Raw genomic sequence first — 23,752 nt, forward strand, 5'->3', positions numbered from 1 at the left:
TCTTTCCTGCCTATGCAGGGGGTCGGACTCGATGACCTATTGAGGTCCCTTCCGACCCTAACATCTGTGAATCTACACATAAGTAATAACCTGCTATTCTTTTCTATGATAAAATTCTGACTCATCCCTAAAAATCCCATCTGTTTACAAATTTTGAAACCACAAGTGATTTTACTCTTCTTTAAAAAATATTGTTTAAATTAATTCAGGCAGTTTTAGAACTGAATTTTGATGAGCCAGGTATAATAAACCTCCCTGTTTTCTTGCTGAACAAGCAAGTACTCTTCACTAGTTGAAGCATTTCAGTGGCCATGTTATGACTTGGACCCAGATCCATTTTAAAGCATATGCTGTGTGGATCTGACTTTCCTTATGGAGGTCATGAAAATCTTTATCCTTCCCCTAAACCGAATAACAGCGTTTTTTTAGGCAGTGCTAATGCAGTGATGCATAAGGTGCATAAATGCTTGGGAAAAGGCTATCAGCCTAGCCAGGAATTTTTTGACAAATACTTTTATTGGGCAGTCCCCCCATCAAAACCAAAACTTGTCACATTGATGGAACTCAATTTGGCAAGGCTTTGAAGGACTGGGATGGAATTTTGGTTCAAGATTGGAGAAGGAGAGACTATCCCAGAGTACTCTGATGGTTGGAACACTGTACCAGGATGTAGAAGAAAAGGTTTTGTCTAGCTGCTTTTCCAAATTTGGAGGAGGGACCTGACTATGAGATGCTTCCATTCCAGATGAGTACTATAACTACCAGATTGGAGGCTACTTTAGAGGTCTCTTTCTCTCCTGTTGAGTTTTATAATTTGATTATTGATTAGAACAAGGACTTAAACCTGGGGGGGGGTCTCTTTAGACGTGTTTTTTAGCATTACCGGCGCTACAAAAATAGAGCACTGTGAAAGATGTTCAGACACAGTGAGTTACAGTAGCGCTTATTATGATGCATTAAATCAGTACCTGTTGTTATAGGTACTACACTTAATGCGTTGTAATTATGGTTCATTAATGAAAGTTTAGATGTGTTGCTCTCAGTCCACCAGTTGGTGTGCTATAGAGTTAACAGAGAGGCAGGTTCTCTTGTCAAAGTGGTAAGGGGTTGCTCTTCTGCTGCTCTTCCCTCCTCCACCTCAAGGGAGGAAAGCCTGTCAGTGAGCCTGATCAGTGAGAGCCTGCCCTCTCCCCCACCAGGGAAAGGTAACTATTGGGCAATCTGTCAGTACTCGAGTGGGTAGCATTGGCCTCTGACAACACCACTGGTCCATGCCGTGGAAAGCAAAGCAAAGCTGCCCAGGTCCTCCTTCCTTTCCTCCTGCCTTGGAGGGGTCGGGCATGTGGGAGACGGACCTAGAGACCACCTGTGGCACTACATGTAACTGTTCAGTCATTACATACACTGAGTGCCCTGACTAAAGTTTGCTCTGGCCCAGGGCACATTTGAGTACATACTCCTGTTGTGAAGGAAATTGAAGTCTTGGTTACATCTTTATGTGGAGTAGGAACATTTTTTAACTCATGAAAATTACTAGGGAACTGGAAGACCATTCTTGCTTAGGTGAGCCAGTGTGGCTTTGGTCCCCAGAATAAGATGCAAACAGAAGAAGAAACTTTTGGCGTTTTGTATTAAATAGTCGGCTTGGCCCCCTTGTATCTAAAACTCTGAGTCACCTGATAAGAAGTACTTGGCTCTTTCTCCAAACAGTGAAAGGAGCCTATTTAGAGCCTCCTGAGTCCTCTGTTTTTTTCAGAAAGGAGATAGAGATGGAAGTTTCTAAGCAGCACTTGGAAAGCAACCTTCTGGTGTCAAGCATCATGTTCTGTTACCTTTAAAGGTAGCTGCCCCTGCCCAGTTCACCTACCTGAGTTGAAGCTTGTTCTGTCCTTGGAGCCACCTGGAATTTCTCTTCAACATGTTTTGAAAAATGATGTCTCAGCTTCTTTGGGGTCTGTTTTCTAACCTGTGTCTGCAAATAAGTTGCTCATTTGAGAGTGCAGGCCCAAGGTCTTTTACTTAAGTACTCAGCCTACCTTCTGAGAATTCCTGCTGCTTGTTAATTTCCAGTAGCATAGCTCTGGAGGTTGCATCTTTTTTAAGAATGGCAGCCCACTTATGAGTAACTGGAGTTTGTGAATATTTTGTCTGCAGCTGTTCATGGAACCTCCTTCCCTGTCATTGTAGAATTTTGTAATTGGGTAAATGAAAAAGAGGACAGTTGCAGGACTGGACTGGTGTAACCTTAGCTCTGTGAGTTCTCTCCCCCCTATCCTCAGGGGGTTAAACAGCCTTAAAATGGTTATGCTAGTGCAGGGGATAGACCCCAGTTTTCCAGTGTTACCTTGAAGTCAGCTTGTTTGTTCTGAATAGTCCAGTTGCTGTTACCTGCCAGGTCTCCTAAGGTGCCTTATCGTTTACTTATTTTGAGAGAGAATTTTCATTCTGTTTCTTAGACAGTTGTACGAGTTCTAGAAGATCCAAATGATTTACGTCATGATATAGAAAGAAGGAGAAAAGAAAGGCTGCTGAATGAAGATGAGCGAACGTTTCACATAAATGATGTAAATAAAAGGTAAGTGACCCTTTGCAAATGTATCTGCTTGCCTAAGTCTGAAGTAGAACATGGGGTTCATCAGATATTTTGTTGTTGTTCTGAAGATTTATCCGCAGTGGGAATTGTGCATGCTACAGTTGCTTCTGTAAGTCTGACCCCTGTCTTAGATCTCAAATTCCATTAAAATCTATGAATGCTCCTAGAACTTACTTTGTAGCAACAAAGAACTATCTTGAAAATGAGAACAATATCACTTCTAGTAGTAATTTAATTTCAGTTTTTGCTAAAAGATGCAATAAAAATAGTTATTATATCCAATTTTTGCTAAACTCCTATTTTAAGATTATACATAATACCTGTTTAAACAAAAGTAAAGCAGAACATAGTATATGATGATGCAAAAATAGATCAAATGAAGCAGTGGACAAGTAGTATGACAGGAATGGTATTTAATTGTTGGCCTTTATTCTTTGTGCAAATAATGCAAATCAACCTAGGGAGTATAGGACAGTCTCTGAATTGTTAGAGAAGCCATATTGGTTTTGGCTTTTGTTGTGATTAATTTTCCTCTTATTTCTTCAAAGAACTAATGAGACCATAAGTTGTTAATTTAAGTCATTTTTCTTCTTCGCACAATAACATATTCTGTTTGAATATGGAGTCCAACACCACCTGCCCACAACAACTCCAGATCTTATTCAAATGAATTGCAGTCTAGTAAAGGCCACTTGTTGTATATAGCTGTGTACCATGGATAGGTAGATTTCTAGGTCAAAAGAGGGCTTTATTAATCTTTGAAAAAGGGAAAGTTTGAGAGTCTCTGTCTGACTGCCTAAATGGTGTCATTTTCGATTCTTAAATTTCTTTTTTGTTTTCAATATAGGGAAAACGTTGGGTCAGTGATTTCCAGTGCATATCACAAGCCATTTGTCTAGAAGAGATTATAGAGCAGGGGGTGGCGAAGTTTTTGGGCAGAGTGCCAAAACCGCCTGTGACTTCAACTTGTAAGGTGTTGGTGTGCCAGAAGCAGACAGCAGGGGAGCTATGAGGGGCCCAATCCTTGTGGCAGCACAGACACAACCACAGCCCCTTCCACACCATCTGCTTGAAGGTGTGTATGCACCTGCTGCCAGCAATGAGCCAGGCCAGGGCTCTGCGGACCCCAGTGCAGGCTGCCTGCAACAGCTGGCCTGGTCTCTAAGTGGGCCCCTGCCACCCACCACAGAGCCAGGGCTGCTCGCAGTAGGTAGCAGGGAGACTGTGAGCAGCTGCACTGGTATCCATGGAGCCCCAGCCTGGTTCATTGCTAGGGGCAGGTGAGTGGTGGGAAAAGGACTGGGGCTGTGTTGCCACAACAAAGGTCAGGCCCCTCACAGCTCTCCTGCCATCTGCCCTGAGGCACATGTGCGAAGCAAAATGCTTTCATGTGGCACAGTGCTGGGGCTTACTGACCCCTGTTATAAATGTTGTTTAGCCATCCAAACAAGGATTTATGTGGAAAAGCAGGGCAGGGAGCTTCTAAAATGCACTTTTAAGGTATCTGATAGGCATACCTGAAATAATTTTAATCCAATAATTTAAATTTGTAAATTGAGCTCAAGTGCTCATATTAATCAGTCCCTTTCAGAGCACATGTTAGCTCCTCCCCCCCCCCCGATGTAGACAGAGATAAAAGCTAACTTTAGAGGTCTTTTCGATTTTATTTTTTTTATATAATAAAACCTTGGAGTCAGCACCCCATAAACCTGCTTTGTACAATAAAATGGACTCTACCTTTATCTGTATACACTTTTAGTGCTGCCAGTACTGACTTTCTGCCTGTCTCATTGTATAAAGATAAAACTTCACCCAAGGTTTGTTCTGTCCTAGTGCTTACATTTTCAATATAGTTATTCCAACTTAGATTTTTAAATAGATACCGAGGCACTTAAAAGAAGATTCCACCTATAACTCTTCCTGTGAAAACCAAACTCATTTCTTCCTTTTGTTATAAACCGTCCCCCAGCTCTGCAATATCTTGGCTTTAGCCATCTTGATTTTCAAGCCACCTGAGATGTAATACTGCTAAAAAGCATTTAATACCCTTTGGAGGCCTGTTTGGGATTGTGACATTAATAATGTGTCATCTGCATATTGCAAGACAGGAAAAGGGTTGTTCAGTGTCATGCATGTGTGGAATTGATTTTTCTTTAGCATGCATTTTAAGTCATTCAAGAATAGATCAACAAGTAGCAGAGCAAGCAAGCATCCTGTCTTAGTTGAGAAATGATTGGATAGGGCACAATCCTGTGATGCAACCTAGATCCTGTATTTGAATAGTAAATTGCAGTTTGCAGTTAATTCTAAGGGAATTAAAATTCTAACATCCATTGATGTTATGGCCAGTTTCTTCCATATTTTTAATCTGTATATAGAGTCAAAAACTCACTTTAGATTTATGAAGGCTCACTTTTAATAAAGGTGAGTGAACTGTAGTATACCTCATATACATCCATTGTTCCTATTAGCCAGGCTGTTGTAAGGAAGAGGAAATAAACTCCAGATCTTATTTATTTATTTATTTTTTATCATTTTAGAATTCCTCCTTCTGTACTGTAAAATCCTTGTGGAATTTCCCAGTTCACTAAATTACTTCTGTGAAGTCACTGTCTGCAATTCCTTCAAAGACCCAGAAAATTCCAAGAAAGGCTTCTTTTTTTTTTTTCTTAAAGACTGGTGTGTTCTTGCAGTGCCACACACCTGCAGCTTGATTAGCGATAATATTGAACACATACATTTCTCCTTACCTCAGTTTGCCTAGTTCATCTTTACTTCATTTTAAAATCAGCTGAATATAGATTGAATGACCTCTTCTACAGAAGAAATAGATGGGGGAGAACCTGCCAAAATATAACAAAATATTTATTTGTTATAGAGCTTGATGTAATGATATCTTGTTTCATGGCAGTGGTGGATAATTTTAAATTTGAAGTTTATTAAATGGGAAAGAGAGAATATCTAATGATAAGTAAATTAACTTGTGGTCTTGGAGCTGTGTACTCAGACTTCAGTAAGGGGTGAGGGAATTAATTTTCCTAAACTACAGTTTAGGCCCACACTGTTATTACATTGCCCTTATAAATAGAAATAAGAATTTTTCTGGGACATTGTACAAAGCACCCTATGAAATTTAACTGGTTTGACTTGCTGCTGTTGGAGTCTCATTGAAGATACCACAGCGGGTGTAGTTGGCACTCATTTAATAAGTATTTTCAAACAATAAGGACCTTACTATAAATGTAGTGAAATATGGATGCTAAATATCTTGCAGAGTTACCGTTCTTAAAAGGAGATGGCCAATTTAAATAGTCCCCAAAATATATCTTGATTCTTGGCAGTTGCTTTTCATTGTAAATCTTTTTCTTATAAGAATATTGATACTTCTGTGTTTATGATATATTAATTAAGAAGATATGTAGCTTAAGTAATGTGGCTGATTCAGGTGTGAACCTGAAACATGCAAGGGGCTTGTAGTATTATTTTATGTACAGCATTGTCTTTTTAATTTTTTGAAAAATCGCAACATTTTTAGTGTTTTTATTTAGAAGACTATTTAGTGGTGCCTATGCTGTCTTCATTACTGGAGTAAATGACTTTTTTTTTTAAATAGTGATGCAGGTTTAAATGTTTGAAACAGCTTTTTTAATTGAAACTTTGTAGATGATGAAAGAATAAAACCGAAATTTCAAGTCCTATAAAAGTAAGAAAGGGGTTTTGTGCAGGATCTAGAAAAGAGAAGTGTTTTGTCCTTTTGTAATGTCTGTGTTGCCTTGTGCGCCTCTGCTAGTTTTGGTGATATGGATCTTAAGGATTGTTTCATCCATGCAGAATTTCTTCTCAAGTTCATTTGATTTTTAAAGCTAGAAGAGATGTAGATTGTCTAATATGACTTCTAGTTTAGCAGTGGCCAAAACTGGATTTCACAGTTCCACTTTCAGAAATTATTCTTGTCTCCTTATTAAGGATATCTTGCATACCTTGTGACCAGTATGTGAGTACCTGAGGTTTGTATCTCTCAATCAGTGGGGCTTGTACTTGTAAATAGCTGGGTTTTTTAAAAACATCCTGCCCCTGTGTATAAAGAGAGACTATGGCTGTCCTGTGTACAGAATGTGGTTTGAGGAATACTGCTGGTGACTCTTTTTGGCTCCATGTGCATAGATTACTGTGACTTGAACAACTAAAACCTTTATTTTTTTATTAGAGTTGTAACACAAATTGTTGCTGGACAGCCACACAAGTTCAACTATAGTATATTTCAGCCAGCAGAGGGCAACCTTAAGCAATCTTTAAAATCACTGAATTGTTTGTTGTGGGTTACCATGGTGAGGATTCCAAAAAGCAAAAATGTACCTGCTGGTTTATTGTCTATAAATTATTTAAAATAATTGTATGTAATTTTGCTTTCAGCAAAACCAGGCCACTAGTGATTTGTCAATTAATGTGCCAGTTTAATATTTTTCTTAATACTTTGCTCTATTCTTGGTGTCTTTTAAAGCACAGGTAACTTTTATAATAGCATAGTTTTGAAATAGTGCTGGCTTAGATGTATTTTTTTTATTGCCTTTTGTTCAGGAACAACCAGAGCTGCAGCTTTTTGAAATTACGGAACTCCCAAATTGATGGATTCCAAAAGCCTATAAGGTTCCTAAAACCACCTTTCAGGAAATTTATTAGGAAGCCTCACATAGTAAGTTAAAATGATACAGTTCCTTTTCCTTAGCTTTTGTTCTATTTTTCTTGTGCTCCATATTTAAAAACTTGCTGTGTTGGCTGGGCAGACATGAATTTTAAGTTTCTCTGCCTCACATTAAGTTTCAGAAGATCATTCACTGTCTTAATGTTTGTCTCTTTAAATTTGCATCTAAACAGGACTAAGGTTGTATTGACTGTAAATAACTACTGCATCTGAACTGCCTTAAGTTGCTGTGGTTTAGTTTACAAAAGCATTTAGGCTTGTATGAGTCATGCTCTCACAAACTTGGTTCTTCTGTTGCTGGATGCCTCTGTGGTACTTGGGGGGGGGGAAAAAAAAAAAGGAAAGAAAAGTGGGAAGTTGTTTAAACCTGCCAAAGATATGTTAATTTTGGGTAGGAACACTGATGTAGGCTTACGGTGATTGGATCTTTCTGATTCTAGTGGAGGTCCATTTCCACATCTCACTTGAGGTAACAATAGGAAATTCTGAGTACGTATTTTTATTTCAGTAGCTCAGAAGGAATCGTGAATTGGAAATCAGGATTGCTAGTAGCCTTATTACAGAATTGAAGTATCGCACTGTCCTGTACCTAATAAAATGCTCCCATCTGATGTACCAATTATATGAGTTTGTTATTGTCCGACTCTGAAGTCAAATGCAAAAGTTTTGGGGAACCACACTCTGAAAGGTAGATGAAGGGTCTGTTCACCAACACAAATTGATTAAATATGCATTTTGTTTAAGTTCATTTCCTACTACAGAGACTCTTTCTCTTTCAGTGAACAAAACCACAAATTCCTGAAAATGCCCAAGGAAAAGGAAGTTGGAGCATAGAAATGATCAAACATGCTTATAATCTGTTTTTGTAGATGTATGATGATAAACTCCAGTTAATCTAATTTAGATTCTAGATCTCCTGGTGGGTACAGAGTAAGTAAAAGAAAATAGACTGCAGATTTGTCTGAATTGTGGTCTTTTAAAGATTAGAGTCTTGACTTGTGTCGTTGATACCTTGCTGTCAAATTTTTGGCCAACAAAATTCTGTAGTATGGTAGAAGCTGCTTTGATCTGTTAGTACATTTTCACTCAGTGCTGAAATGCAGTTCCTTTGGGGTTGTAACATAACAGCTATAACAAAACAACGCAACAGACTACTTTACCAAAAAGTGAATAATACTTGGAATTAAAGCCGAAGCTGTTATACATGTGAAACCAGTTTGTGTTGGCAGAGTCATGTGTGAATAAAAAGAGTTAGTTTGAAGTAAGAACAGAATTAATATATTTATTGTATTAAGGGTTCCTTGAAAATTATAGCTGGACATTTGACAGGAAACTGAAAGCAAGGAGCCGTTGGTTGGTAGCAGGTGCCTTTGCCTTGATGCTTACAAGCTCCAGCAGCAGAGAGTTGCTGAATACAAAGCAGCAGGAGCTATGAAAGAATGACTACTGACTGATAAAGAGAGGAGGGATTTTGTGTGTGTGCGCGCACATGAGCTGTGTAGCTTTCTTTGCATCCAGTGCTCTTGGCTTCTGGAGTCTGGTACTTACCTGAAGCAGTTTAAGATAGAAGAGTTAACTATCTGTTTAAACACTAGTTCCCTAACTATGGTTACGCCCCTGACTGGAGTTGTGAGCCCTAAAGAGCACCCAATTACCCTATGTAAGTAAAAAGATGAGGACTTGATCCCTGTTAAACATTTTTGTGCTCATAATTGCCCTATGGTAAATGAAAGGCAATTTAGGACCTATTTCCTTTAACTAATTTCCCTGGATTAACTTTCATTGTTGGGGAAGAGTGAGCACAAAAACAGTTACCGCAAAGCAGCTGAGGTACTGTTAATTCCTTACCCCTACCATTTTGCAAGTACATGAACAAATTAAGTGGTATGGGGAAAGGGATATGAATTGTAGATATGTAAGTGGAGTCATAACCAGAAAAGGCTTGGGAATCCCTGCATATCTAAGAAAAAAGTGAATGAAAACCAAACTCTGAAATAGCTCATTTTAAACAAGAAAATGAAACAGAAACTAGCAAGTGAAAATATGTTAATTATCAACAAAGAACAGATAAGGAATTGCATTTAAATGTGATCATATTTAAATTACTTAGTTTACAAAATATGCTCTATGATATTAAGGGAATAATTAATAACGATTCACATTTCAGAAATTCTGAAATGTCATAGAAAACTAGGTATGTACCAGATTATTAGAAAAAGGGGAAGAAAAGTAGATTTTCAAAATAAAGATTTTCTAAGTAAAAAGTCCATTTTCTTCATGCTGATGCGCATTTCGCCACTTATACAACTCCAAGGGGCTTTTCAAAGCGCCCAACGCTGCGGCACTTGCACATGTAAAAATGCTTGAAGAGTAAAGTGGAATTATAGGCATAAAAGAACTATATAAAATACATTTGGGGATACATTTGCTATTTAATTTTTGCAAGCTGCTCAAAGTAGGGGAAAGTAAATTAGAAGACACATGCTTAGATTTCAAGGCAGTGTTAGTATTGCTCAGAATGCTGCTTTCAGAATAAATTCAAGCTGGCTCAGAATAAACAGTCATATGGTTTGAAAACGGAGGAGGGGGCTACATGTTAGAGACGGGATTAAAGAGCAGCATATCAAATTTGGGAAAGATGCAAAGTAGGCTAGTAGAGTATTGAGGTTGGGTTCAGCCTTACTAAAGGCTTTCATTTAATGCCCTAAAAAGTGATGTGTGGATGGATCATAACAATACAGAAGAGAAGAGATATTGGGTAATAATTGGATAATGAATTAATGCAAGCCTAGAAAGATGGGCAAAAAATTGATTGAGATTTAGGTTAAAAAATGCATGCTAATACCTAGAGGGGAAAGAGATGTGGAAGAAAGTAACCTGAAATGTTGAAACTTAGGAGTCTGTGGAAAATACATTAGCATTTCACATTTAATATGGTAGCAAAATAAGCTATTAGCTAACAGATGTATAAATGATTTTGTTGCAGGATAATAAAGAACTAAGAGAGCATGTAATGGAACAAGTGTTATTTTGCTATGTTCAGTTCACTTTTCCATGATGGTGCTAGGCCATGCTAAATCTTTGTTCCAAAAGAAAAAGCCTGCTTTAAATTATATGAAACATTCCAGATGTAACAAAACGAAAGAGTCATAGTTTTGAGTTTATTTCTTTTAACAGGTTAATAACACCCCTGTTATTTCAGAGGGACTTTTTCAGAGGGCTCCAAATCCAGTGCAACCTGTTGTACGGGATGGATCTTTTACTGCAGAAGAACACACGGCCATGTAGGATGGGTACTCAATTCCTGGCCTGTAGGCCAGATCTGCCCTCAGCCCCATGTCATCTGGCCTGCAGGGCTCCTACAGTGCTACTACCACCATTCCCCTGTTGCAAAATTTCTGGGCCCTTTTTCAGTTAGTTTGCTTTTGTTTACAGGTAACTATAGAGAGAGATTGTACTAGAGAGGCAGATTTCCAAGTGGAAACCTGACAAGGAGGCATAAAGTTTTAAAATGGTACTTTTAAAAAGAATATTTAGATCAAAAATAAGTCTTGAAGTTACCTAAAATGAAGCTTGATGCTAACATTAGATTGAAAAACTATAGTGTTAGATATTTCTGTAAAATTTTTGAACTTTCATTAAATACAGCAGGCCAGAAACCCTGAAATATTTTTATATAGGCACCAAAAAGCAACCAGTGTTAAAACTAATTATTTATGTATAGCAAGGTGTATTGTATATTAAGGCTTTGCTTGATTTAAGAACTGATTTTTGTGTGTGTGTGTGTGTGTGTGTGTAAAATGTGTGTGTGTGTGTGTGTGTGTGTGTGTGTGTATGTATATAATATAATTATACATATCATATGGTATCTCCTATATATAGTTGGTTTGTTGGGTTTTTTAACATGTCCTTGGCCCAACTACTTTACATTTTAGTAGTAGTACTTTTAAAGTCCATTTTGGTTTTGCTATTCTTGTTAAATGAATAATATTAAGTAGTTGTGTATCCAGTATGCCACATGAAATTGCCAGTACATTTTTTTCTTCTGTCTTCAGCTGTGGTAGAAAAAAAGCTGTTTCATAGTTAAGTACAAGATCTTTATACCCCTCCCCTATGTATTTTATGTATTCTGCCCTTCTCTCTCTCTCATCTTAATTTATCTATCAGATTATCTGCTCCCCCTTCCCTAAGAAGGCTCAAGGAGCTTGCATAAAAAGTCTTAAAAAGCTAGAGGTGAAGAACCCTGTAGTATAAGATTTGTATCTTCCTTTCATTACTTCTTTAAAACTATTGTAACTGAAAATTCATGGTAGGCATTTCAGCTGTGAAACTGCTTAAATTCTTGTCCTCAGCAATATCTATTGAGGTAGTTAACCAAAGACTGCAACACCGGTGTCATCGTGAAGACTTTGTCTTCCACAATCGCAGTCTGCTCTTTGGTGAGAGAGGCAGTGGTCTGGTGGGAAGAGACAGCCTCCACCTCACTGCACTGGGGAGCAGGCTCTCCTCAGCCAGAATGGCTGACCTGCTCTACCGGGCTTTAAACTAAGCCCACCGGAGGATGGGGGGACTACCACTACAGCAAGCCCACTGGGCAACTTTTGCAAATCCAGCAGACTAAGGCACTCAAGGGAACCTACTCCTGCCTCAGCCCTGGAACATTGTGTTGGGAGGAGTAGGGCCTTCAATGGGGCACTTATGTGCCTGTACACCAATGCCAGGAGCTTGGGGAATAAACAGGAGGAACTGATCCTCCTGCCAAGCAAGAATGACTATGATCTCATAGGGGGAATGGAGACCTGGTGGGACTCCACCTACAACTGGGCCACAGGTATAGACCGCTATACCTTGTACAGGAGAGATTGTGTAGACAAAAGGGGCGGGGGTGTAGCTCTCTGTGTCAAGGAAAGCTACATGTCCCTGCAAGCCAGCATTGGCATCCAAGGTGGACGACTGGAGACTCTCTGAGTTAAAATCCATGGTGAACATGGCACAGGGGACACAATGGTAGGAGTGTACTGCAGACCTCCTAATCAGGATCAAAAGCTCAACCAGGAATTCGCCAAGTAACTGGCTGAAGCTGCACGCTCCTGGTGCATGGTTGTCATGGGAGACTTCAACTACCCACACATCTCTTGGGAAAAGCGCTCGGCCAAATCTGAACGGTCGCAAAGCTTTCTCTCATGCGTAGATGAGCTCTATTTGACTCAAGAAGCCTATGGACTTACAAGAGGGAAAGCACTGCTTGACCTGGTACTAGCAATGGGGGATGATCTAGTCAGTGACCTAATGATCTAAGGGAAGCTGAGAGACCGTAACCATGAGCAGATCACATTCATTATCCACTGTGAAGCTGGCAAGTCAGTAAGCAATGCTGAAGTCCTCAACTTCAGGCAAGTTGACTTTGACAAGCTCAGGAGGCTTGTTGGCAAGGCCCCTAAGAGACCGCATCCCGAAAGGGAGGGGAGTTCACGATGAGTGGTTGCTCCTCAAGGGAGTGATCCTGAAAGCACAAGCACTGTCTATCCCATCTTGGAGGAAAGGTAGCAAAAGGGCACAGCAGCCCCCTTGGCTCTGCAGGGAACTTGTGGACTTTCTGTGTTTAAAAAGAAAGACCTATAAGGGATGGAAGACTGGAACTACCTCAAAGGAGGAGTATTCTGCACTGGTCTGAACCTGCAGAGAGCAAACCAGGAAAGCCAAGGCTGCAACTGAACTCCAACTGGCTACATGTATCAAGGCCAATAAAGTCCTTTTTTAGATATGTTCCTAGCCAGAGGAAAGGCAAGGGTCACATTGGACCCCTGCTAAACCAAATGGAACGAACAACTGACCGCCAACGCCCAGGAAAAAGCCAACCTGCTTATTGGGTATTTTGTGTCGTTTTTTCACCACCCCAAGGGACGACCGTGCTCAATATGGTACAGGACGGCCAGGGTGAAGGAGAATTGTTACCCTTCATCAAGATAGACTGTGTGAAGGAACACCTTGAGAGGCTGGACACCCTCAAGTCAGCTGGTCCAGACAGTTTACACCCCAGGGTACTTAAAGGAGCTGGCAGGCATCATAGCTCAGCCACTGGCACAGATCTCTGAGAACTCGTGGCACTCGGGTGAAATGCCTGAAGATTGGAAGAAAACCAATGTGGTACCTATCTTCAAGGAAGGGAGGAAAGTAGATCTGGGGAACTACAGGTTTGACCTGTGTCCCAGGGAAGATCTTGGAAAAAATTATCAAAGAGACCATTCTTGACAAGCTTGCTGATGGCAACATCCTGAGGGATAACCAGCATGGGTTTATTGGAGGTAGGTCTTGCCTGACCAATCTCATCTTCTATGACCAGGTGACATATAATTTGGACAAGGGAGAAGAGATTGACGTCGTATATCTTGATTTTTAAAAAAGCCTTCGATTTGGTGTCCTATGACCTCATGGAAAAATTGGCCAACTGCGGCCTCTGCTACATCACAGTCCAATGGCTGGGGAATTGGCTCTCAGGTTGAACCCAGAGAGTAATAGACGTGAGTAAATCATCGTGGTGCACCATGACCAGTGGGGTCCCCCAAGGCTCTGTCCTTGGACCTGTACTCTTTAACATCTTTATTAACGATATTGACACTGGCCAAGTTTGCTGATGGATGACACCAAACTTTGGGGTAGAACAGCCGCACCTGAGGATAGGATGGTGATCCAGGCTGACCTAGATAGGCTCAGAAAATGGGCGGATGAAAACCTGATGGCATTCAACATTGAAAAATGCAAGATACTTCACCTTGGGCGGGGGATACAGCATGCTTATAGGCTTGGCAGTGCTACGCTTGCTAGCGCCACGGCCAAAAGAGACTTGGGGGTCATGACTGAACACAAGATGAGCCACCAATGCGATGTCACAGAAGGTAAAGTGAGCAAAACTCTGGCTTGCATCCATAGGTGCTTCTCAAGCAAATCCCAGGATGTCATCCTCCCTCTGTACTTGGCCTTGGTGAGGCCGCAGCTGGAGTACTGCATCCAGTTTTGAACCCCACAATTTATCAAGGATGTGGAGAAGCTTGAGAACGTCCAGAGAGCCACGTGAATGATCAGAGGGCAAGAGAACAGGCCTTAAGATGAGAGGCTGGGAGCCATGGGACTCTGCAGCCTGGAAAAGTGCAGGCTTAGGGGGAACCTGGTGGCTGTTTATAAGTATATAAGGGGTGTGCATCAGGACCTGGGGAAGCGCCTGTTCACCAGAGCGCCCCAAGGGGTGACGAGGTCAAATGGTCACAAACTCCTCCATGACCGTTTCAGGCCGGACATAAGAACTTCTTTACTGTCTGAGCCCCAAAGGCCTGGAACAGGTGGTGCAAGCACCTACTCTGGACTCCTTTAAGAGACATTTGGATGTTTATCTTGCTGGAATCCTTTGACCCCAGCTCACTTCCTGCCCCCGGGGCAGGGGGCTAGACTCTGATCTTCCAAGGTCCCTTCCAGCCCTAGTGTCTATGAAATCTAGTAGCAGTGAGTTCTGTAATGCAGTTGTTGTCTGTAAAAGCTAACGCCTTTTAAGTTTTGTTGACGTATCCATGTTCGTGACTTCCTGATGGGCCTCTGTTGTATACCTGTCACTTAGTTCCATTCTCAAGTAAACACTTTCTATTTTTACCTCTGTTTTCATAAAACATTTTTTCCATGACCCTAATCATTCTTTGTCCTTTTCAGATGAGCTGACTGTTGAACGTGGTCTTCTAGTTTAATAGTGAGATTGTTTGTATCGTGTCACTGCTGTACTTCCCATAAGACTCTCTATCCCAGTAGCAGCAGTCAGAAAAAAACACAAGTGCTTAAAGAGTTGTTCACCACGATGCCTTATTTTAAAAAATTTAGTTCATACAGATAGTTTAGAAACCAGTCAGGTTTATGTGTACTTAGCATTGAACCATATCAGACATCACTTAATTTTTGGTGCTCAGATTTCTTTTCTGGAATTAATCAACCTAAATAACTACTATTTGCAAATGTAGTTGCTTCATACTTCTGTCTTTTGGTCATTAACATATGAGATTCCATGCTTATTTTGTACCATAATGACCGTTGACCACTTAACTCCTTTCAGTTCTTCATCTGTGAAAATATTTTGCTCTATATGCTATGTCTATCTAGGTGGGGTTTTTAAAATTCTTTTTGGAAGGAACTTAATCTACTAGTTACTAGGTTTTTTAAAACAAAAATTTTCACAGTTAGTATCTAAATTTAATAAGTTAACTGGAGACATCTCTCTATATTACTTGCAACCAAAAAATAACTTATCTCCTATCTCAGTGTGGGTTGACGTAGTGTCCTGTGGTGCTGGCTCTGCTTTTTTGAGGGGAAACCTCAGCTGGACAGATCTGGTGAGCTTAGAGGCAAACGGGCCCTGTTTCACAGTAGTGCTTTGCATTAGCTGCTCTGGGTCTGAAAGCAGTCTCCACACCTTGAGTTTCAGTTCATTAGATGAATGCACTATTGCAGTTCTGTTGCCTTAAACCAGAACCGTTACACTTCAGCTACAGGAACATATACAGGTCAATTTACTATGTTCTAAAACCTTGCTTTACTGTTGCATTAAAATACTTTGTATTGTTGAAACCAATATATCTTGTTTTTCTAGAATTCTTATTATGCTGCAAAAACAAATGATATCTTTACTCCCAGACGAATTAGAGGACACCTTGAAAATCCTGGACCCATCAGAAAACCATTTAAGGTATTGTTTGATTCTTGCCAAAAATGTATGTGCGTTTTGGGTTTAATTTTAAGTCCTGTAATTTGGGCCTTGACTAACATAACATGAAGAGAAGGATTTCCCAATGTTGCCAGCATCAGCTGAACTCTGCTTCTGTTGGCATAATGAGAATGTTACCCTTGTAGTGTTAATATCTCACTGGAAAAAAAAATTGCACTACTTTTCTTCCCTGTTCTGTAACTGCTGCGGTATTGCTGTATCTTGGGATGGGTGGTATTTGAATTGGGCACCTCTCAGCAATCTGGAGTCATCTGATTTGTTTCAGGGTTCAGTTCTGAACAGCTGTAGTGAGGGAGAGGGCAGGCAGAAGAGAAGGTTGAGAAGAGTTTTGGTCAAGTAAAGGGAGCACAAGATGATATGAACATGCTAAGCAATAAGCAGGATAGGAATGGCCTCAAGAGCAAACGTAAGAATTGAAATTGTAAGAATGAAGAGTGACTGAGGGCTAGCCTGTACCATCTCCATGCCACACCTGGGGATGAAGCCCACTCCATTCACTTCCTGCCCTGCTGGGTGGGAGTGAGGGAGGGGTGCACACGCATGCACATGCACAACCTCAAATCTTGGAAAGGAAGCAATGTAGAGCAGGTCTGACTATCTCTATGGATGTCCAAGACGGATGGTGGGCATATAGCATTCCCTTGCATGCATGTAAGCAGCATAGGCATGCCCTAAAATAACTTGACCTTTTTCTGATGGGTCATGTGTGCATTACACTAGTACGCTTACCCCTAATTTTAGTTCTGGTTTGACTCTGTCCCACTCCTAGAGTAAGCTTCAGCCTTGTGGTTTCCCTTGCTGTCATCACTTAACATATGAAATGCAGATTGCTCTTTTCCAGGCATGAGAGAAAATGTTACCTCCTTTATCTGCTGAATGCTATTGACTCTTTCATTTTCAGTTCACTGAAAATCTATATAACATGTCCCAAATGCTAACTTTAATTAAATATCCCATACTTTGCTATTATATTTCCTCACATGTATTGTTTTAGGGTTTTGTTGTTCATAAGACACCTGAGATATCAGAGAGCAAGCAAACCCATCCCCTTCTGAGGTATACAGAGCTTTTCCAATACCTCTTGACTATAAAGCACACCATGGGGTCAGAGTCAATTAAATCTAAAACAAAGATTACTTCTATTTCTTCCTCCCTGTTATGAGTGGCTTGCTGTGCACAGGCCCAATTAGGGCCAATCTTAACAGTATTAATCAAGTCTTAGACAAGTTGCTCTAGGTTTCCATTTAAGAGTGACCTTACTACCATTTTCCTCAAATATAAGACAACCCCCCCCCCCTCCAATAATTAGATTCTATATATGGAAATGTTTTATATATTTGTTATAATTTTCTAGGTATAGAGTGTGAGTATTGGAGGGTTGTCTTGAATCCTCCCTTCCCTCACTGCTACAGCAGAGAAAGCAGTGGCAGGGGAGCGGTTAGGTGGCCCCTTCATGCTCTGCCCTGCCCTGCCCACTTCTCCCTGCATCCTCCTTACTCCCCACCCCAACTCCTCATAGTCTCTGCCTCTTTCCCCTCCCCTCTTCCCCATTCCCCCCAGTATATGCCTTCCCTCCCTGCATTGTCAGATGCTGCTCAGGTTGCACAACATGTGATTGCTCAGCCCTTGCCTGGCTATGCAACAGTGTAAATGCTGCTGATTGGCTGGGCAGGGAAAGCACTTTCCATGTGCTCCATGCACAAGAGAGACCCCAACCCAAGCTGGAGCTGAGCTATGCCTGACAGCAAGGGGGTGGGCAGGGCAGAAGCTGCGGAGGAGAAGTGGGGTGGGGGGGGCAAATCAAAACTGACCTGGGCTTAAGGCCAGTATCAGAGCAACAGCAGCTGCCTGCTTCCCCCTCCCTCCCCATCCACTTTGTATCCAAATATAAGATGATCGCGGAGGGGGTGGGGGGTGGGGTGAGCAGGGGGCAGTAGTCTTAAATTTTAGTAAATGTTGTCATTACTAAAGTATTTGTGTCTTTGTCCCAAAGTCTTCCTTTCTACTGTATTATATCTTTTCCATGAGCCAAGTAAATCACTTTGCCTACTTTCACCACAAATGTTTCAGATAAGCCATTGAATAAGTGGTGCTTGTTTCATTGTATTTACATTTTGCAGATAAGGAAATTGAGACAGAATAGTTGCACAATAAGTTTACACGAGTAGTTGGCATCAGGACTCTAATTTAAATATCAGACTTCCTCATTCTTATTTCATACCTACAACAACAAAAGTCTTTATAGACTTGCAGGTTCCCCTATCCTCACCAGAAGCGTCTACCTCTGTACCTATTATTAAATGCACATGAGCCAGTCAGTAACCCAGAGAACTGTCTTCAAAGCTTTTTATATGTTGTTAATTTAAAATTGTTGGGTTTTTATACAGTAAAACATCATTTGAGGTCTTTAATTTACTGTTGGCATAAGGCCCCATATGTCAGTCAGTTCCTGCCCAATATAGTCAGCCTATGACTTTGTTACACCAAGCTGATCCCTGGCTCCCATATCACCCTTGTGGGGGTGTCAACAGTTGATGTAGAATAGGCTGAGGATTAGAATTCTGCCTAGGATTGTGGGAGCATAAAGATGAGCTTTCTCATGGTTGCATACATGCATATGCTTTGTGGCTGCGAATGATCTATCCCATGTGTACTTTAGTATCATTATGGGCAAGCAGCCCATACAGCAGTACTGCATTTGGCATATATGTAAAGGTTGGGGTTGTTCTAAGAACAGAAGTGTTGATTTTTTTTTTTTACTTATTAGGTTGATAATTTTAGGGGGGTTTTGCATTGAAATTTTTTCTTTATTGCATATAATTTCTAGCAGTGTTGTTGAAGTTTGTTGAATGCACTCAATATGTATTAGTAGGTGTTTTGACTATCTTCTAATGTGAATATGCTCATAGCAGCCAGAAATCCTGGGAAAAATCTCTTCCTTTGTGTATGAGTTCTTTTGAGTCATGAAGCAGTAGTAGTGTTGCCTCTACTACACTTTTAAAATTTCTTTGTTTGTGTTAAGCTGTTTGTGAATGCAGTAGTTGTTCCAGAGCAAGAATTTTCTACAGGGATACCTAAACTGTTTCACAGTGTGTGGCTGAAGTGTGAGACAACTAAATCCACCTGTGTATATATAGAATATAGATAGATATGAAGTTATTTTATGGTTCAGATAACTTCATTTGCTATTCACATTCTGCCCCTAGTTATGCTGGCATATATTAGAGGTGCATATTACTTGGTGCATATTAGTAGTTAGATGTGTATATTACTTAGTTTATGTTGTTTTCTCGTAAAAACTTTGATTTTAATATACTTCTACTTGTGAAATGGGATCATAGACACTAGCAATACAAGCATGGTTTGTAAAATACATATATGTTAATGAGATTAAGAACCTTATTCATAAACCATTTTCATGTTTCAAATGGAAGCATCTTAAGGTTTTCAAAAAGCTTGGAGCAGTGAAATAGTTTTGTCTGTCATTAGAGTATCTTGATGGCAAACATTAAGATTCTGAATAACTTATTTATCACCTCCTTTATTTCTACATGATGCTTGAGCTCAACTTTTAAAACGTCTGAGCACAATCCAGCTCCTGTTACCTTCCCTTTTTATTCTGATATTCTTTTTCACGTCCTCATTTCCAAAGACCAAAGAGAGTATTGGATACTCCTTCCTATCCATCTTGACAGCAGTTGTGTAAAAAGGAGGAGCGTAGCATTTTTCCAAGTTGGAAATACAGCTGTGAGATGGGTGTGAGAGAGCCTAAGGGCTTACTTTTACAATAGGAGGCAGATACCTCTTCATGAAAGTTTCTCAGATCAGTAGGCACTGCTCAGAGAAAAGTATCTAGCAGCTGGGGTGGGGGCTGCACGTCCACATAGATTAATGCAAATCTTGGCATGTTTACGCTGACATGGTCAGAGACTTCATCTAGAATTTCAAAACAAAGTTTCAGTTTCTCCTGTTGTGTAGGGATATTTTTGCGTGAAAGGTATAATTTTATTGTACTTTAAAAATACCCAAACTTGGACTGATGTTCTGAGACGCAGTTTCACATTTGGCGAACGTTCTTCCAAGAATGTCCTGTCTCTAGCTTCTGAAGGATTCATTCTGGTCAGTAACAGGGTCAGCTTTTTTCAGTTGCATCACATATGGACAAGACACCTGAAGAAACTGGAAAAAAATTGAATTAAAATGATTATTAAAAAACATCACTTTCTGGCTGGGCTGAGTCTGAAAATTTCCAACCTAAAACTATCTGTGAGAGTATAATACACACATCTGGAATTTTCTCTGAAATTAAGGTCTTTTCACTGCACCCCCTCACTGTGTGGTCTGGGTTGTCTGTTATTGTAAAGCCTTAAATACATTGAGCTGATGCTTCTCCTATATCTGTTGTGTCCACCTTTTTTTAGTATTTTGAAGCTTTTAACTGCCATTTCCCTGTGGCATTTTATCCTCTTTCCCAACTAAAATGAATTTACGTGGCCCAATCTGGTGCTCTTCCTACGGGTTAAGTATTAAATTGATTCCAAGCAATACTGGGCTCGTCAACTCTGTTCATTACTATGGAGTTGACTAATTAGCTTTTCAGTACAATGTCACCTAAACGTGGTGCTATTAGGGCAGAGTAAACAAATCAACTCTGCCCTACGCTAGTACTGCCAGACACAAGTACTGTCCTATGGCAGAGTTATTTATTCTTCAGCAGTTCCTGTAGATGCTGATGCAGCGGCCCAGGGCACAAGGGTGCTTCAGTTTGGGCCACCCTGCCTGCTAGCTCTGACTGGAGCACCCTCATGCTGCAGCCACCCCTCCACAGCATGTAAAGCTGGGTCGGAGCAGCCCCAGTCTGGCAGGCTGACCTCTGGAGCCCCCTGCCAGCCTGGGACTGTTCTACCCCGGCTCCACATGTTGGTCCCAGGTGCATGTGCAAACACTGCACCCAGGAGTGACACACAACATTGCATTTTGTGAAATGAACACTGGGTAGTAGTCTGTGAAATCCTAAATTGAAGGTAAGGAAGGAAGAAGGATATGGATTTATAAACAAACACCTGACGTATTTTAAGTTATGTAAGTTAAGTTATCATGTTCCTGTATAATTATGTAAGTTTAACTTTGAAGTAGCTGAATGCAGCAACAGTACCATTTTGACTGGAGTTCTGAAATGTTACTGTTTTCTCACTTCTTTTTCCTTCTCTACAGACTAACTTTACAGATGGTCGGTTGCAACCCCATTATAAATCAGGCTTAGTACAGAAGGGTTTATATATTCAAGCTAAGTACCAGCGGCTGCGTTCTGCTGGTGTAAGGGGATTTACCACTAATAAATTCAGAGAAGGATTTTTGAGGAAAGAAAAGGTGAGTTGATTAAGATTCATCTTCACTAAACAGCTTCCTACAATGTGAATATCCAAATGGTTCTCTCCAGTTCTGAATTCATCTGGAATAGCTTGTATAGAATTCTTTGGAGTACTGAATATTTGTGTTTCCAGGTGAACTTGGTTTTGTACCCCATTCCCTGCCTGTGGCAGTGATCTAGGTAAATGGAGATTCTTAAGGAACCGAAGGCCAAGTGTGGCTTGTGAGATTTCACTGTGGCTACCAGTTTTGGTAGTTACCTTGCAGCTCAGTGGAGCTGGGTTCTCATCTGTAAGTCCTTGCTTGAAAATGTAAGACAGCTGGGTAACAGTTTTCCTGTTATTGGAAGGATTTTTTTTTGGCATATTCTCCGAAAAAGTGCAACTAACCTTAGCATCTACTCTGTACATGCAAGTTAAGAGTATTTAAAAACCATTTAATTTATATATGCTGTAGTGTTGCTTTGAGAAGCAGCATGCAGAACAACACACCTTTATTGGGTACCTGTTTTAGATGCCCTGGCCTGTTACAGGGAAGTTGCATGCTAAAAGGGAAAATATGCTCTATCTTTATAAGCCAAGAAGTCAGATGTGGTGAATATTTATCAAGTCACAGTTGACTGATTTATAAGTTATCAACTTCTATTTTTTTAATATTCAGTAAACGTTAAAGCTATACAATGTTGCATGAAACTATAGCAGTAGTAAGGGTGGTTAGGATGCAAATGCCTGAACTAAAGTGGCTAAAAGCTAGTCCACCTGGCAGGCATTGCCTGCCAGGTGGACTATCCATTTGATAATAACTTGTTCATAGTATGTATGGGACAATACTATTATAGACTCATGCTATAGCTGTACTTAAACCATATTGGGAGTCATGTCCATTGAGAGGAACAGTAATAAACAGATAACCTTAAAATTACAGCATCCTAAATCCTCAGTTTGGAGTTTACTGTAGCAAAATCTAGGCTGTATGTGGTTACCTGTAATATCAGATGGCTGGATTTGACCCAGGAGTTCCCTTCAAGTCCTTTATATGTTCTTATTTCCTAAAATACTGTATTTACTCAATTCCAGGATTTTTTCCTCCTTTCAACCTGGGAAAACAAAGCCTTGTCTTAGAATTGAGTATTAGGTGAAAATACAGGTGCCAGGACCATGCAGGCAAGCAGCAGGGATCCAGTCAGCAAGGCACTACATGCCACAGGCTGGGGGCCTGGCTTCTAGGTCCCTTGGTGCTACATGCCATGCTGGACTGTCACAGAGGCACCTGGCATGGTGCCTCATGTTTAAGCTGGGCCACTGGACAGGAAGAGCTCAAAATGAATGGGGTCAGAAAGAGAGAGGGGAGCCTTGCTGGTAGGGTACTCAGCTGGGAGCAAGACCTGGTTAGTGCTGCATGGCAAACAGTCACTGGATAAAAAGGTAACAGTCCTGAGAGCAGGCACTGAAAGCCTGGGTTCCTCCCATTTTCCCCTCCACCCAAGTGCTCTCACTACTAAGTTGCAGTTGCATGTGTGCAGTCCAACCCATGTTTGAGTTGTATAATCTGAACAGGTAAGGTTTTGGATTGTCCAGAATAGTCTCTCACCACTGTATCTTCCATGAACAGGGTGGTGGTTACTTGTGTTAGTCTGAAGTCTTGCAGAAGGTCGAATAAGGTGGCATCTTAAACAATAACCAGTTAGCCTCTGATCTAGTTAGCTTCTAAGGTGCCACTCTGCCCTACCTTCTGTCTGACTACTGTATCTGTGTTGGTATAAATTCCTCTAATTTAAAAAAAAAAATTTACAAAACATTTTGGCTGCAATGAAAGCACATTTATAAATTTGAATTAATGATTCTTCTCCAAAATAAACTCCATTCCATATATATAAAATATGCTTACATTTCTGGTTTTCTGCTCTTTAATCCTTGGACTGGGATATGGCTAAAATTTTTCCGTGTGTGGAATCTAATTGAGATGTCATTTTATGTTCAAGGTATTTGGGTATGTTGGATAATTGTGCTGTCCCATTTATATTACAAATAAGTGTAAAGGGTGCCAGACAACTCTTGTGTATTGCAGTAAATTCTAAGCATGCTGTACAGCTGAGGAGGTAGTAAGTACTTTTTTCACCAAACAATGATAGTCCTAACCATTCTCTTCTAAGTGTTAATTTATGCTTGAGTTTTCCTGGCCTAGTTAATTTACTTAGGATTGTGCAAAAGCCCTAATGCAGATGTAGCATACCAGTAAAACAAAACAAAAAAAAAAGCTGCTTTTTTTTCTTCCCCCTCCCCCAACCCAGCTCTACATCCTCTAAGCTCTATATCCTCTAAGAATC

General features: G+C 40.4%; 1 protein-coding gene across 14 annotated transcripts in view; it reads left to right on the forward strand.

The window, feature by feature from the left end:
* Positions 1 to 23,752, forward strand: part of BCLAF3 (BCLAF1 and THRAP3 family member 3) — a 52,504-nt gene that overhangs the window by 18,957 nt on the left and 9,795 nt on the right. For 7 of the 14 annotated variants that reach the window (XR_001357822.2, XM_025201112.1, XM_006021218.2 and 4 more), the window contains exons 8-11: positions 2,457 to 2,575; positions 7,172 to 7,286; positions 15,922 to 16,017; positions 21,271 to 21,426. Coding sequence is in view for 8 of the 14 variants with exons in the window: in XM_025201112.1 (XP_025056897.1) it covers positions 2,457 to 2,575; positions 7,172 to 7,286; positions 15,922 to 16,017; positions 21,271 to 21,426 (486 nt within the window). In the remaining 6 variants the exon portion in view is untranslated. The remainder of the gene's footprint in view (positions 1 to 2,456; positions 2,576 to 7,171; positions 7,287 to 15,921; positions 16,018 to 21,270; positions 21,427 to 23,752) is intronic. The other 7 variants (XR_003093448.1, XR_003093451.1, XR_003093450.1 and 4 more) reach the window with 3 other exon arrangements.

Source organism: Alligator sinensis, unplaced genomic scaffold (assembly GCF_000455745.1).
Source record: "Alligator sinensis unplaced genomic scaffold, ASM45574v1 scaffold583_1, whole genome shotgun sequence".
NCBI classification, from domain to species: Eukaryota; Metazoa; Chordata; order Crocodylia; family Alligatoridae; genus Alligator; species Alligator sinensis.